This window comes from Tenrec ecaudatus, chromosome 8 (genome assembly GCF_050624435.1).
Source record: "Tenrec ecaudatus isolate mTenEca1 chromosome 8, mTenEca1.hap1, whole genome shotgun sequence".
NCBI lineage: Eukaryota > Metazoa > Chordata > Mammalia > Afrosoricida > Tenrecidae > Tenrec > Tenrec ecaudatus.
The window spans coordinates 99,094,323-99,110,996 of record NC_134537.1 but is presented as its reverse complement, the minus strand read 5'-3'; the positions used below and the strand labels follow the sequence as shown (position 1 = coordinate 99,110,996).

Genomic DNA, 16,674 nt, shown 5'->3' with positions numbered 1-16,674 from the left:
CACCATATTCTCCAATGACTCCTTCAGTTATTTTCCTGGCTATGCATTGATAATCCCACTCTATTGTCTTCAAATATTTTAAAAACTATTTATAGTTACTCTAGGGACAAAATATTTTCACATCAAATTTTCTGATTACATAAATTATGAAGGGCATCCTGATTGGTAAAGTATAGGATCAGTGGAAAAACGAAGCCCTCAGCAATGTGCATCGACACAGTGGTTGCAATGATGGGTTCAAACACAGTGATGACGAGGAAGGCACAGAACCAGACAGTACTGTTGTACAAAGTCCTGGTGAGCTGAAATATAATTACATGGCACCCAACATCAATACATATGCCTTTATGCTAATATGTATCTCCTACTTAAATAGATGGGGTTTTACTTTTATAAGTGGTAGTGTTTACAATACAGTGCTATGAAGTCACCAATATCTGAGAGTTTAGTTAAAATACCTAAGACATAATATGCATCTGCTTTGTTGTAATCTTTGCCATTGATAAAGAGGATTTCAACTTTTCTTGTGTTAATGTGTTTATTTAATCCAATGAAATATATGAATCAAGAGGCAGCTGTGTGAATACAAGGGAATACTAAATATTTTAAAATCAGAGAAGTGTGGGTTGTATCCTCTCACCATACCCATTCAATATGTATGTGGACACATTTATTTAACATTTTAATATACACACTTAATTTGAATAATGCATGTAAGTTGCAAGAGCACTGAACAAACAGTTATATAATCATGACATGCTAGTACTCAGCAATAATTAATATATATTAAAACCAAGTTTGAGTAAGCCATCTATGTGTTTAGTTCAAGTTTATCTACTCAGCCTTTCTATCCCTCATCCTCTAAATCAGATTCTTTCTCTATCACCATATGTTGTTTCTGGTTTTGGTTTGAATGATTAGAAGTAACACATTCTAAAGCTAACTAGCAAAATACATGTCTGTATATGAATGCCTAATTTTAGAAATTCTGTAGTCAGAGAGTTTCAAAGGGGAATTCAGGAAGAAAACATCCGTTAAATGCTATAATGAAATGTGCAAAGTCCTACAGTTAGAGACCCCAAATTGAGGAACACGCTCAACATAATTTAAACTGAGAGAGTGCAGAACAATATTAAGGTGGCAATACTGAAAGATTTCATGCACAAAATAGTAAATGATTGAGGAAGCATCTAAGCAAGAACCAATGATATTGGAGGAAGAAGTCCAAGTTGCATTGAAAGCATAAGGCAAAAATAAGGCTTCAGAACTTGACTGAATATTAATGGAAATGTGTCCACAGCTGCTGGTTGAAACACTGGAAGCTTTTACTTGCCTATGCCAGGAATTTTGTAGACAGCTACCTGGCCAATTGACTAGTAGAGATCCATATTCTTACCCATTAAAAGAAAGGGGACCCAACAGAATATTCAAGCAATAGAACAATATCCTTGATATCACATGCAAGTACAATTTGTCTGATGATCATCAATCAACAATAGCAGTAGTACCTTGACAGGGGTTCACACTGGATTTAGTGGAGAATGTGGAACAAATGATGTCATTTTTGAAGTCAAATGAAACTTGGCTGACAACAGAGAATACCGGAAAGATGTTTACTAATGTTTCATCGATCATGCAAAGTCATTCAGCCATGCAAATTATAACAAACTATAGATAACTTCAAGAAGAATTGGTATTTCAGAATACTTCATTGTTCTCATTCAAAACTTGTACATGGATTAAGAGACAGTCATGTCAACAGAATAGAATACTGCATTGTTTAAAATCAGGAAAGGTGTGTGTCAGTTTATCTTATCACCATATTTATTCAACCTGTATGCTCAGCAGACCAGGAGTAAAAGTGGATTATATGAATAAGCATTGGAGGAAGGCTTATTAATAACCTGAACTATGCAGATAGCACAAGCTTGCTTGCTGAAAGTGAGAAGGACTTGGAGCACTTGCTGATAAAGATCAAGGATTGCAGTCTTCGGTATGGATTATTATTCAATATAAAGAAGACCCAAGTCCTCACAACTGAAGCAATAACTCACATCTTAATAAATCACGAATAGGTTGAAGTTGTAAAAATTTCTGTATTGCTCATATAAGCAGCTGTTGAGATATCAAAAGGCAAAGTTGCATTAGGTAAATTTGCTGCACAAGAGCTTTTTAGAGTATTGAAAACTAAGAATGTTCCTTTGAGGACTAAGATGCACCTGACCCAAATCATGGTCTTTTCAACTGGGTCAAATGCATGTAAAAGTTGGCCATTTAATAAGGAAGACTGAAGAAAAATCTATGTATTTAAATTGCAGTATCCCCTCAATGCAAGAACACTTTGTTCTAATTACCCGGCCTTTTGTGATGCTCACCTTCCCAGCACAATCAGAAATGGGTGCATAAGCAAATGTCATGACGAAAACTGATGGTGTCTGGCTATTAAAAGACATAGTATCTGTGGACTTAAAAGCTTGAAGATAAACAAGCAGCCATGTAGCTGAGAAGCAATCAAGCCCAAATGGAAGAAGCACACCAGCCTGTGTGATTATGAGGCATCTATGAAATCATGCATCAGGCATCAAAGATCCAGAACAAAAAATCCTATGAATGTGAATGAGGAGGAGCATGGAGTGGAGACCCAAAGTCCATCTGCAGACAATTGGACATCCCCTTACAGAAGAGTCACAAGGAAGGAGTGAGCCAGTCAGTGTGCAGTATAGCACCTAAGAAACATAAAACTTTCCTATAGTTCTATAATGATCGCCCCTCCCCCCAACTCCTACTATCATGACCCCAATTCTACCTTACAAATCAAGCCAGACCAGATCATGTACTCTGGTACAGATAAGAGCTTGAAACACAGGGAATCCAGGTCAGATCAACCCCTCAGGATCAATAATGAAAGTAGCGATACCAGGAGGTTAAGGGGAAGGTGCGTGTGGGGAGTAGAACCAAGCACAATGATCTACATATAACCCCCTTCCAGGGGGACAGACAACTGAAAAGTGGGTGAAGGGAGACAGCGGTCGGTGTAAGATATGAAAAAATAATTTATAAATTTTCAAGGGTTCACGAGGGAGGGTGAGGAGGGGAGGATTGAGCTGCTACCAAGGGCTCAAGTAGCAAGACAATTTTTTGAAAATGATGATGGCAACAAATGTACAAATGTGCTTGACACAATGGATGTATGTATGGATTGAAGACCTGTAAGAGCACCTAATAAAATGATTTAATTAATTAATTGTGGTGCTGCTGAAGAATATTGAAAGTACCAAGGTAGTACATGCAGAGTGCTCCTTAGAGGCCAAGATGATGAAACTTGGTCTTATACTTTGGACAAGAAGTCAGGAGAGACCAGTCCCTGGAGAATGATTTCATGCTCGATAAAGAGAAGGGGAAGTGACAGAGAGGAAGGTCCTCAAGAAACAGGATGGACCCGGTGGCTGCAACAATGGGCTGAAGCATGGGGACAATGGTGGGGTTTTCAAGTGACCTGGGAGTATTTGTTCTGGTGTACATAGCATCACTGAGCTGGAACTGACTCAATGGCACCCAACAGCAACAACCATGACAAAATTGTCCTGAGTATTAGGACAGAATAATTACTATTGAATATCTTCCATCTTGTTCATGAATGATGGTGAATAAGTTTGTCCTGCAATCTTCACTCCTTAACTCTTTACCATCCTTCTTGAATTGAGCTAGGTGGAGTCTCATTAACCCTCAAAATATATGTAAAGGAGGAACACTGCACAATAGACACAGTGTGAATCACTAATAAGAGAGTGGAGACACTTAACTCCTCTAGTCTATAAATTTCTTTCTTTTTTACATAATGGAAAAAAACTAAACCATAAGTATTACAATCACCTTTAGTAGGTTTTGCTTCCTGTCCAAGTACTAACTTACATTGCGGTAGCAAAGTTGTTTACACCTTAGGTAAATGGTTCATGGCTGTGGGAGAATGCTGGCGGCTCAGCCATGGGAGCTGATGAAGCAACAGCGGGCCTGTCTTCTACCTGAGATAAATGGACACTTACCTCCTGTTCACTGCCTAAAGCTACAGAAGGCAGCAGCCTACAAACATATGTAAGAGCCCCAGTGAAAGTATTAATAAAATAAAATGTATCAGTTAATCCATGTGCCCAGCTTCATCCTCCCCTCCAGCCTGTGAACACTTCTTTGTAAACCTTCAAGTTGTGAACTGTCCCTTTGTGTGTGAACCTGACACATGTTGAGGGTTGTATGCAGGGACTGTATTTAAGCTTTCCCCGAATAAAGCTCTGGGCCCTGAAGTCTCTGAGTGTTTTAGGGACCCCATGGTCCAACTGCACCTGTACTGTCATCTTTTGTATGTAAGTTTTCTCAACTGCATACCACACCCCTTTCAAACCCGTCCATGATGTAAGATAAGGAAAGCCCTGATATCATATTAGCTTACATTTATATTGCTTGTTTTTTGTTGCTTAGAAATATTAGAAAAATTTTAAATTCTATTCCTCAGGTATAAATTCTATGAACACTTTGGTAAAATAAAATTCATGAAAGCACACATATTACAAAATGGAAATATGATTATATCTGTGTGAAAATTTTGGGTGACAAATTTTGTTTTTAATATTTTGACATGCAAATTATCTATATGAATATTCATAAAGCTAGATTGAATATTGATTCAATATGTAGGGAAATATTCCTTTAAATATTAAATGAAATCATGAATTGTGAATGTGTACACTTTTATAATGATATAAAGTTGTTCTGTGAACAATTTTTTGATTGAGTTTATACTAGTTTACTTCTAATATCTGTTTGAATGTTGTTATTCCTAATTACAGAAATGACCTATTTGGTTTTAGTTAACTCTCTTTTGCCTTTCCCTCCCTTTTCCTATGCCTCACTTTCACTGCCATTGAGTTGATTTGAACACAGAGGTGTTAGTATAATTTACTTGCACTAGAGTGGAAATATTTTTAACTTAAATTGTGAATATGAAATGAATTTAAACTTCAGGTTTTGTTCTGTATACCTGTGTATCATCAGTATTATGTATTTCATATTATGGAAAAATCTAGGAATCTAGAATATGTTGCCACATGTATTCACATGGAATGATAAAGCAGCAAAAACAAATATGAGAAAGATATAGGTTTGTAAATATTTCATGTAGATAAATACACCTCAGTGTGTATTCCTATGTATCTATACTATGCATATATCCATAAACAGTTGATTTGGGAATGTTAATAAAAATGCAAAAATACTTATATTTTATATGCTTAAACTTATTTTTTGCACATCTGTGTTCATCTTTTGTTATTCTACTAATACAATGAGCATATATATTTTATTCACAGCTATTTCAAAGTCATTATATCAAAATTAAATTTACTATACTAGGTAATACTTTCTGCTTAATTTTCAATAAATTAATAAAAAGTAGTAGATTAGCAGCATGATTCCTAAATCATGTATATACACAAAGATTCAAAGCAATATTATCTATTTTATTAAATTTTTCCTGGAGTTGTTTTCCTTTTCATCTCTTACAAATATTTTCATTGAGTATTCACTTGTATCAAAAATGCTAACTATGTAGTATTTAAAATGAAAATACAAAATACTAGAAAGTTATTTAGGAAAAAAGATTGCCCACCTTATTTTTAGCACAAATAGTTCCTTCTTTTACCCACATCATGTTGCTGTTAGTTTGATTACCATCATAGTCGACTGTGACACAGATCTCTCCTTTTACATTGCTATAAAGAACAGTGGCATTTTGAATTTTAATTACATTCCTCTTGCTATATGAGCAGATTAATTTTCCACATTTCAGGTCACTATAAATACATCGATAAATAAAAATTATTATTTTATAAAAATCACTACTTAAGTAAAATATTTAAATAATATATTCAGTGTTTGCAATGCAATGCCTTTAATTAATCATAAAATACCAAAAATAAAAGGGCACTGACATAATTATTCATTGTCCATCATTTAACAGTTGAGAACTGTTGCTCTAAATAGAAAGCTTGATTAACAGTTTGACCTGGTGGAACAAACTCCAAATGCATTATCCCCCTCACATCAGTGGAGCTTTATTCTGACTGTGTGTGTGTGTGTGTGGTGTGTGTGTGTGGTGTGTGTGTGGTGTGTGTGGTATGTGTGTGTGTGTGGTGTGTGTGTGTGTGTTGCGTGGGGGAGGGTGTAGGTAGCCCCTTGTATTACTAGAAGAAATGTAAAATGGTACTGTCCCTTTGTAAAAGATTTTGTCAGTTCTTATAACATTAAACATAGATAGAGTGCTCCTTCTCCTGCGGGTTTCCAAGATTGTAGAAGCAGGACACTAAATTTTTGTCCAGGGAGCAGGTTTTGGGTTCAAAATGCCAGCCTTACCTATAGCAGACAGGGCTTAATCACTGCATCATTACTGGTCACGAGAAAGGGATGTTTAAGTCATACTTTTCATAAATCTCAGAAGACTGCGTGTTGGGTCTAAGTATGAATGTGACATTTCTACAGAGGCATTCTCATTTTCCAGGAAGCCCATCAGGTTCTGGATACATCTGGTGAGAGGATATAACCATGATGCAGAAGGTCAAAGAGAACAAAGGAGTGCTATCTGCTTTAAAATCAGGAAAGGTGTGCATCATGGTTACAGCCTCTCACCATATGTATTCAATTTGTATGTGGAGAAAGTAATCAGAGAAGCTGAGCTATATGAAAAAGAATTTGGCATTCAAATTGATGGAAAGTTTATTAATAATCTTTGATATGCAGATGATACATGATAAATGTAGGAGGATAAGATTGAGGTTGTCATAGAGTTCATCCTGCTTGGATCCACAATCACTGACCACGGAAGTAGCAGAGATCAAAGGACACACTGCATTTGGTAAATCTGGAAGTCAATACATTTTTAATGTGTTTGAAAGAAATGGATGTTGCTTCGAAGACTACGGTGCATCTAACCCAAGCCATGGTATTTTAAATTACCTTATACACATGTAAATGTTGGACATTTCATAAGGAGCACTGAATAAGAATAGATGCATTTGAATTATGATGCTTGAAAAAAATACTGAAAGTACCAGGGACTATCAAAACAAACAAACAAGCAAATCTGTCTTGAAAGAAGTAAAGACAGAAGGTTCCTTAGAAGCAAGAATGGCAAGATTTTGTCTCAGGTACTGTGGACATGCTATCAAGAGAAACCTGGGAAAGGACATCCTGCTTGGCAAAGCAGACGGTAGTGAAATAAGATGACCCTCAGTGAGATGGATGGCAACTGTAGCCGTGGACTGAAACACAGCAACCATAGTGAAGCTAATGCAGGACTGGGTGGTGTTTTGCTCTGCTGCACATATGATAGCTATGAATTGGACCCCACTCAGAGACGTTTTTCAGTTACAAAAAAAGCTGTACAGAAATACAAGCAGGCTTCAAGGTTTTGGGGGAAATGGAATTAAAAATAATGAAACCTTTCTACCAACTTTCGAAGCCCCCCTCATATTGTGGATGGCGCATCTATGAGATATAGGCACATTAAGATAGTAACAATTCATTCAAAGACAAGAGAACATGTCTGTGCTACTTCATGTCTGATGAATCAAGAAAACTTCCCTAAGTACAATGGTGGATTGTAGCTGACAAAGGGGCCTGCAGAGGACAGCGGTTAAGGGACTGGCTACTAACCAGAGGTCAGAATGTGAACCCATCAGTGACTGCAAAGGAAACTCACAGCAATCTGCTCCTATCAAAACCACAGCCGAGGAAACCTTATGGGGCAGTTCACTCCGTCTTGCAGAGTAACGTGTGATAGCCACTTGTGACAAATTAAAGAACTAGTTGCAAGGTACATAATTTTTTTTCTGAGGAACACTAGAAAAGGGACGCCCAAAAGCTAAGAGGAGACAGGGGGAATCCCAATAGAAAAATTCCTGCAACTACAGTTGCTATACACACAGAAATATTAAACATATTCTAGCTACTTAAAAGATGAACATATACCCTTAGACTTCAGACACACTTAAGGAAACCTGAGGGCACTTGGCCAAAAAGAGGATCATCAAAAAAGAAGAAGACCCTCAATACAGATGGACACAGTAGATGCAACAATGGGATCAACTATAGCAATTGTGGGGCTGGTTTTGACATCAGTGTTTTGTTCTGCTGTACATTGGGTTGCGATTTATTCAGCCCCTAACAACATCAACAAGTCACACAATGAGTGAAGTCTTGGACTGATAACCACAAGGTTGGTGGCTCAAGCCAACTAGCTTTTCTGCAGGAGTAAGATGAGGTTGTCTTCTTTTAAAAAGACTTATAGCCGGAGAAAGCATACATTCTGTAGTTATGAGTTAGATTAAACTCAATAGCATTGACTTTGGTTGTTTGGAATGAAGACCTATTTGCAACAGTGTTCATTACTTTATAAGTTAAAAAAATACAAAAAAGACAAAGCAAAACATTCTGGAGAGATAAAGCAAGCGTGAGAACAGACTAAAATACACAGTGGTTGGAAACAGATAAAACCTTAAAATAACTATCACTAAGATGCTAAAGGATTTAAAGGGAAAATGTAGACAAAGCAAAAAGGCACTTTCAGAAAAGAGATGGTAACTGTTAGAATCAATGAGAAGAATCAATGGAAAATGATCAGAGAAGAAAGTTAGAAGGATACAGAAAAGATGAAAGAAATGAAGAAAAAAGATAAAGAACATAAGCTTTTTCAAGGATGTACAGAATTTGGAACCCTTATAGGTTGCTTCTGGAAATGTTCAACCACAACGGATGGAGAAGAGTCTGGCAGTTACCCAGAAAGTTAAGTGCGCATTTTCCATACAAAAATCCACTGCCATCGAGCCCATTCTGACTCTTAACCCCTTAAAACCTTTCTGAAACTTTAAATCGTTATAGAAGCAGGCAGCCTCATCTTTTTCCTGGTAAGTTTGAAAAGCAGATGTTCTGGTTAACAGCTCCACCCTTACCAAGGTCCTGTAAATTTATCATGTGACCCAGTAATTTCACTCCTGGGTATAGAGCCCAATGAACTACAAGTAGAAATTCAAACACATACTGGTACAGCAATGTTCATTGCCACATGATTCACAATAGCAAAAAGAAGGACAGGCAAACATAGAGATCCATATCTACTTTAAAGATTATTCAACTATGAAAATGATTGATGTTCTGAAGTATGCCATGACATAGACAACCCTTGAAAACATTATTTTCAGTGAAATAAGTCATATCAAAAGCCCAAATATGTTGAATAGACTCGTAGGGAACATATAAATAGGCAAATTAATAGAAATAGAAAGTAAGAATTAGATATTTCCAAGTACAGGGTGAAGGTGAAATGGAGCAATATTACATAATGAGTACAGAGGTCTGTTTGGATGATAAGACATTTTTGTAAATAGAGGTGAAAGTCATGCAATATTGTAAATGTCATTAATGCCACTGACTTGTATATAAATATATATGTATATATTTGTATACAAGTCAGTGGCATTACACACATAGATATTTATAATACCTTTTCTAATTTAAAAAGTAACCAAAGTTACACAAAATTTCAACTGTGCAACCATTAACACCAATGAGAAAAATGGAACAGAGACTCAGAGCTCAATGCTACAAAATATCTTGAATACATGGGGAAGGATTTGATCCAAACACCAGAAAAGTAGCTATAAAACATTATTTATACTGTGACATGGTTTTAATATGAATCTCATTTGTTAACTACTATGTTATGGTTGTGTGAAAATATATTTTTCAATATAAACAGTGTTTTCATAGTAAAGAAGCAAAATTTCCAAGTTCCATTCAAATGGTTCATGAAAATGTATGCAGAAAGAGATGAAGAAAAAGTACAATGGAGCAAATTATAAAACACATAATTCTAGATAAAGACCATGTTGAAATTCCTTATACTATTCATGAGAATTGTAATATTTCAACAAATGTTCATTTCCTTTTTACAATAGGTCCTAAATGATAACAAAATAAAATATTAGAGTAAAAAGTATGTTTCATTAACATTCAAGTTCAAATAATTAAATAGTAATAGCACTCACATTGAGTTCACTGGGCCAGTAACTCTGAGTACTTTTCATCTCGTTTCTAAACTGAATACCGGAACCCACTCACTGTTGTTAAAACTATAAATAGAATTCTGATTTTACATGAGAAAATTAGGGAGTAATTTTAATGGATGACTAGTTATTACAACTGATTCAAAATTGGGCATGTAGAAAATATAACTTGGAATATATATGGTAAAACATATTTTGTCTTCATAGTGTTTATTATTTTATCACATCTGAACATTCTTTATGGGCAAGTAATATTTGTATTATATATAAAGTCTAATATTCCATGATTCAAATTTAATAAAATCAAAATAAACTCACTGCCCTGGAGTCAATTCTGACCCATAGAGACCCTGTACGACAGAGCAGAACTTCTGTGGGTTTCTAGGGCTGTAAATCGTCATGGGAAAAGAAGTCCTTTCCTTTCCCGCATGGAAAATTTGGCAGTTTTAAACTGGTGACCTTGTGGCTCACAGCCTGACTGCTGAGCCACTCTACTACCAGAAATCCTAACAATAGAGGGGTTCAAAAACAAGGTCTTAAGTATACCCAGTTGCACAGGGGGTGTATTGTCCACCACTCGAACCACAGTTTCCCGATTGGTCTTTTCTGGAGTTAATTTCTTTAAAACAATTATCAGAAGCAAAACTTGTGTCTGGATAAAAAGAGAGAGTACTTTGTCATATTCAATGCAGTACACACTTAAAACAATAATTAACAGTTTAAATTTGGAAATTGGAAATGAAAAAGAAAATAAGATCACACAGAAATCACCTGCTTAAGCATGTTGAAAGTACCTCACAAGTAACTTCTCAAGCACTTGACCTTCTACATCTCAGCAAGGGCATACATACACATTTACAAGTACACAATAGCCACTAATTATTTATAAATATTTCATTCACTGGTATCATTCCAAAACAAGCTATTCATCATAATAAATCAAAACAAGATAAAAATCATAGCGATTTTTTCAGCAAAATGACTCAGACCAAAAACCTTAGAGCTTCTCTTCATTCTGTCTCACACTCATTTTCCAATCTATCTATAAGACTAGATTCATACATACAAAACACAAATTCCTGAAGGAGCATTAATTTCCCATCACCTCCACTAGTTGTTTTTTTTTTTTCATTAAAAGGAGAAGGGGTGGGGTGGGGAGATAGAGTTATCTAAGGACTGTGCTGTGGAATTGCGGCACACCTTGAGAAAAGCCCCAGTGGACACTCCTTGACTCAGCTGCAAACTCCTGAAGCAGCTGGGAACTAAAAATTAGGAGGTGATTCCCTCCCCTCTCCATAACTCGCAGAGGCCCTTGGCAAATCTGGCTATAGGTGAGAAGTCAAATTTCTTGTCATTGACACTGAACAGACAACAAAGGGCAAACTTTGAGCTTCTTACATGAATACACTGATAAAATTGGAAATTTAACACGACTCAAATTCATATTTGGTTTACCCATAGGTATTTGCCTTATTCTAAATATGCATAGGACAAGACATTAAACTATAAATGATAAACTGCATAAAGCAGAGATTTTCCAAACACACTCTGTCTGTTTATATACCGTTAGTGGAAGGGATCTCAAGAGAATATGACTCTCATTTTAAAATCCTGATAATAGGTTGTTGAAATATGTGTTGAGTAAATCCCCCCTAGGAGGAAGAGAGCACCACAGGGCCGGGTCCTGTGCCATCCTCACGTGTGTTGTTTCAGCCGACAACTGCAGGCACCAGTGGGAATCTGTCTCATCCAGGATCTTCCTCTCTTCTGACCCATGATTTTACCAAGCACAGTGCCCCTTTCCAGAGAAAGTCTCTCTTGATCACATGTCCAAAGATGTGAGATGAAGCCTCACTGTCCTGTTTCCATGGAACATTCGCTATACTTCTTTGAATTTTTGGTAGTAGATTTGTGTGCAGTTCTGCCACGCTATGCGGTTGTACCATTGAGTCTGTTGGGACCCATAGAAACCCTATGCACAACACAGGGAAACATTGCATGGCCTTAGCCATCCTCACAATTCTTCCTCAACCTGAACCCATTGTTGCAGCCGCTGTGTCAATCCACCTCATTAAGGGCCTTCTTTTTCACTGCCCCTCCACTTTACCAACCCTGATGGCCTTCTACAGGTTCTGGATTCTCCTGAGAATATTTCCAAAGTATGTAAAGCAAAGTCTTCCATCCTTGTCTCTGAGGAGCACTCTGGCAATACATCTTACAAGACACATTGGTTTGTTTTTTTAGCAGTCCATGGTATTTTCAATATTCTTCGCCAATACAATTCAAATGTGTATATTCTTTTTAGGTCTTTCATGTTCGATGTCCAACTTTTAAAAAAATTATTTTACTGGGGGCTCATACAACTCTTTTCAAAATCCATACATACATCCATTCATTGTGTCCAGCACATTTGTACATTTGTTGCCATCATCATCAAAACATTTGTTTTCTACTTGAATCCTGGATATCAGCCCATTTTTCTCTCCCTCCAAGACTCCTCCTTCATTAACCCTTGATAATTCATAATTTTTTTTGTCATGTCTTATACTGTCCAACATTTCCCTTCACCCACTTTTCTGTTGTCCATCATCCAGGGAGGGGGTTATATGTAGATCTTTGTAATCAGTTCCCCCTTTCTACCCACCTTCCCTCCACCCTCCTGGCATTGCCACTCTCAACACTGGTCATGAATTGATCATCTGTCCTGGATTCTCTGTGCTTCCAGTTCCTATCTGTACCAGTGCACAACCTCCAGTCCAGCCAAATTTGTAAGTTAGAATTGGGATGATAGTGGCAGGGGAGGAAGCATTTGAGAACTAGAGGAAAGTTGTATGTTTCATTGTTCCTACACTGCACTGACTGGCTCGTCTCCTCCCCGCAGCCCTTCTGTAAGGGGATGCCCAGTTGCCTGTAGATGGGCTTTGGGTCCCCACTCCGCACTCTCCCTCATTCACAATGATATGATTTTTTTGTTCTTTGATGCCTTATACCTGATCCCATTGACACCTCATGATCATACAGGCTGGTGTGCTTCTTCCATGTGACCTTTATTGTTTCTGAGCTAGATGGCTGCTTGTTTATCTTAAAGCCTTTAAGACCCCAGACTGTATCTTTTGATAGAGGGGCACCATCAGCTTTTTTCACCATATTTGCTTATGCACCCACTTTCTCTTTAGCGATCCTGTTGGGAAGGTGTCATGGAATGCCAGTTTAATAGAACAAAATATTCTTGCATTGAGGGTGTACATGAGTGGAGGTCCAATATCCATGTGCTACCTTAATACTAAATCTATAAATATATGCACATAGATCTATTTCCCCATCGCCATATTTACATATGTACATGCCTGTATTTAGACCTCTAAAAATTCACTTTGCTTCCTAGTTCTTTCCTCTATTTCCTTTTACTTTCCTCTTGTCCCACTATATTGCTCAGCCTTCATTTGGGTTTCAGTAATTCCTCTCGGTTACATTGCCATTGATCAAGCCCTACCAGGCTTCCTACAACCTCCCTGCCATTGATTTTGGATCACTTGTTGTTCCCTTGTCCCTGGGTTTGTTAACACCCACTTCCTTTCCCCAACCTCCCCCTCCCCCCTGTGTACTTGACCGCCTCCTCCAGCTCCCCCACCAGAACCATAAATCCTGTTGTTTCTCCTCCAGATTGTATATCCCACTTGTTTTATCTAGATAGACCTGCAGAGAAAATAATATGCACAATAACAAGACAGAGCAAAACAAAGCAACACAAGAAAACAACTAAAAACCAATTGCAAAAAAAAAAAAGAGAAAAGCCTGTAAATAGTTCAACATCTATTTGTTAACATTTAGGAGTGTTTTCCAGTCAAGTCTGATGGGGTGGCACGCCCTGGCTCCCCAGTCTATTTTTGGTATTCCCTCGTGACTTCCTTGCTCTGCTCCCCTTGCTGTTCTGTTGCATGCCCTTAGTGTTTTGTCTCAGTATAGTAGGGTCAGATCAGGCACAATTCCTAGTGTCTCCAGTGGTGTTCACTGTAGGGCTACCATCAGTGAAGGATGTCGTGTCACATAGTGTGGCTGGCCCTATGGTCCTCTCTGTGCATTGGCTGCTCTGAGCAGGGATATCGTCCCCCAGGCCTGGTGGGCCAGGATGTGCTCCACTCTCTCTTCCTCCCCCTTCATTTGCTCCTGTGTGATCTGATCAGACATGTCCCTCTCCCTGAGCTGTAGCTTCAGTGCTGTCCTCTGAAGTCAATTCTTCTTGGAGGAGGGGCGTCCGTCCACATAGGTGGGATTGGGCTCAGTCCCTCAGACCTTTTTATTGGTTCCCTGCTTCATGCCAGCATGTTGCATTCACATCTTGGAGAACTGGGTTGATGTCTGGTCCCTCTTTCTCTGTGGATATATAATTTGGTCTGGCCCTTGCCATACTACCTGGACCTCACCCCAGGAATGTTTGCATACAGTAGCTTTTTCCCTATACCCATTTTGCATGTTTTTTAAAGCTTACCTCAGCAGTGATGACCAACTTCCATATGTGCATTAAGCAATGGGAAAAACACAGTTGGGTCTGGTCAACCTTAGTCCTCAAAGTAACCTCCCTGATTTTCTGGTGCAGACTTCCTAGGTCGATCGCAGGCCTTTCTCCCTCATCTTAGTTGTGAAGCTCTGCTGAAAGAGTCCACCAAATGGTGACCAAGCTAATAAGAGGGGGAACCCCAACAGACCAAATGGGCAGAGCAGAGTTGTCTTGGAACATATTTTTCCCACTAGGTGAGCATCGAGCAACTCTCTCTGAGGTAGTGCACTCACTGACTTCACCTAGGAAGTGTCTCTGTGATCATACTGAATTTTTTTCACGAAAGCAGTTTTGCTTGAACCTTGTTTTTTTTGTCATGGTTGATATGAGAGAACAGTGTATGGCTGGGAAATTTTGTTTCCTGCTCAGGAAAAATGCTTCAGAAACTGTTCTGATGTTGAACACAGCTTACAACGACAGCGCTATGGGAACAATTCAAGGGAACAAGTTGTTTTTTTTTTTGTTTCAAGTTGTTTTTTTTGTTTCAAAAATGGTGAAATGTCGATTGATAACAATCCTCACTCTGGATGACCGTGCACTTCCCAAACATCAACTCATAGTGCATTTGGAGGTCGTGCCACCAGGTCAGACAGTTAATCAAGCTTGCTATTTAGAGGTTCCAAAAAGATTACATAACAGTGTGGGACAAAAAAGGCCTGATTTGTGGCAGATGGGGGACTGGTTTCGCCACCACAACAATGTATTTGCTCACACAGCCGCTCAGTGCGCCAGTTTTGGGGCAAAAAAATGCTTGCCTCTCTTATCCCATTCACCTTACTCACTTGATTTTGCTCTGACATAGAATACGTAAAGGAAAAATGAGGGAGGTTCTGTCAGCCATCCAAACAGATGAGTTTGGAAAATGTTCTCAAGAATGGAATAGCAGATTTGACAAATATATTGTGTAGTGGAGGTTATTTTGAAGGTGATATGTTTGTTTTTATAAAACATTTAAATACATAGCTTTGAAAAAACATTGTTTTATTTTTTTTGCGGAAGGGGAGGTAAACCTGGCATGTCAATTATTAGCTTCCAGCACTATAGAACCATAATAGAAATCAGTAGAAATACTGATTCACCAGTAGGTTATCACATGATATTCAACAGGCTAATCAGTATTTCCAAAACATAAATACCTTTGCTGATTCATTAGGTTATAAAAATATCATCCCCTAGTTTGTTTTCTCTTGAGTTTATATACAAAGTATTTTATTGAATACAAATCCTAAATGTTCTTGAAATCACATCTTTTTTTTATTTTTAGTGGATTGCTTTAGAATTGTGTTCCAGCTTAAGAATTAATTAAGTATATGATTAAGTATTTGGTATTATTTTGCTCTATATAATAATGTAAAACAAAAAAGAACAACAACCACACAACAAAATACCTTGATTACTATTCAATATTTATGGTGACATATTTGTGTAACTATATCAAGTTTATGTATATATTAGTCTGTTTCTTACCTCAATATTTTACTTACTGATTTTTCTATTCTATATGTCTGCTTTCTATGTTTATTAATATACCACATTATTATTATTATCATTCAGCTATGGAGGAAATACTCCTTTGCCTAAATTTTTGGAACTGTTAAATTCCTCATTATTTATTAATGTATTCTCATCTTAATTATTTTAAACTAATTTGCTGGGAGTTATATTTTTCCATATGAGGATAAGACCAACTGTATTACTACAAAATTATAAATACTTTTGTCAAATACAATTATCAAAATGTGAAGCTATTGTTTCCTAACATTTTCTCTATCTGTGCCTATACACTTCTGAAAGTAATGTTTACTTCTGCAACCCTTCTTTTCAAAATTCTTCGTTCTTCAATTTACACCATGTCACAATGGTGATACCTTGGAATGATTCAATTATGTTCATTTTAAATGATTTGGGGGATTTAAAACCAATATTAAGTTTTAAAGGGGAGAGCAAATGCTTTGAAAATGATGAGGGCAATGCATGTACAAGGGTGTTTTACACAATTGATGTATG

The 16,674-nt window shown here is 37.3% G+C and overlaps 1 protein-coding gene across 1 annotated transcript in view; it reads right to left on the bottom strand.

Annotated features, from left to right (window-relative positions):
* Positions 1 to 16,674, bottom strand: part of LOC142455486 (disintegrin and metalloproteinase domain-containing protein 2-like) — a 115,042-nt gene that overhangs the window by 11,878 nt on the left and 86,490 nt on the right. Inside the window, exons 14-15 of the mRNA XM_075557218.1 lie at positions 10,656 to 10,761; positions 5,660 to 5,843 (exon numbers count right to left, since the gene is read on the bottom strand). Of these exons, the coding sequence (XP_075413333.1) occupies positions 5,660 to 5,843; positions 10,656 to 10,761 (290 nt within the window). The remainder of the gene's footprint in view (positions 1 to 5,659; positions 5,844 to 10,655; positions 10,762 to 16,674) is intronic.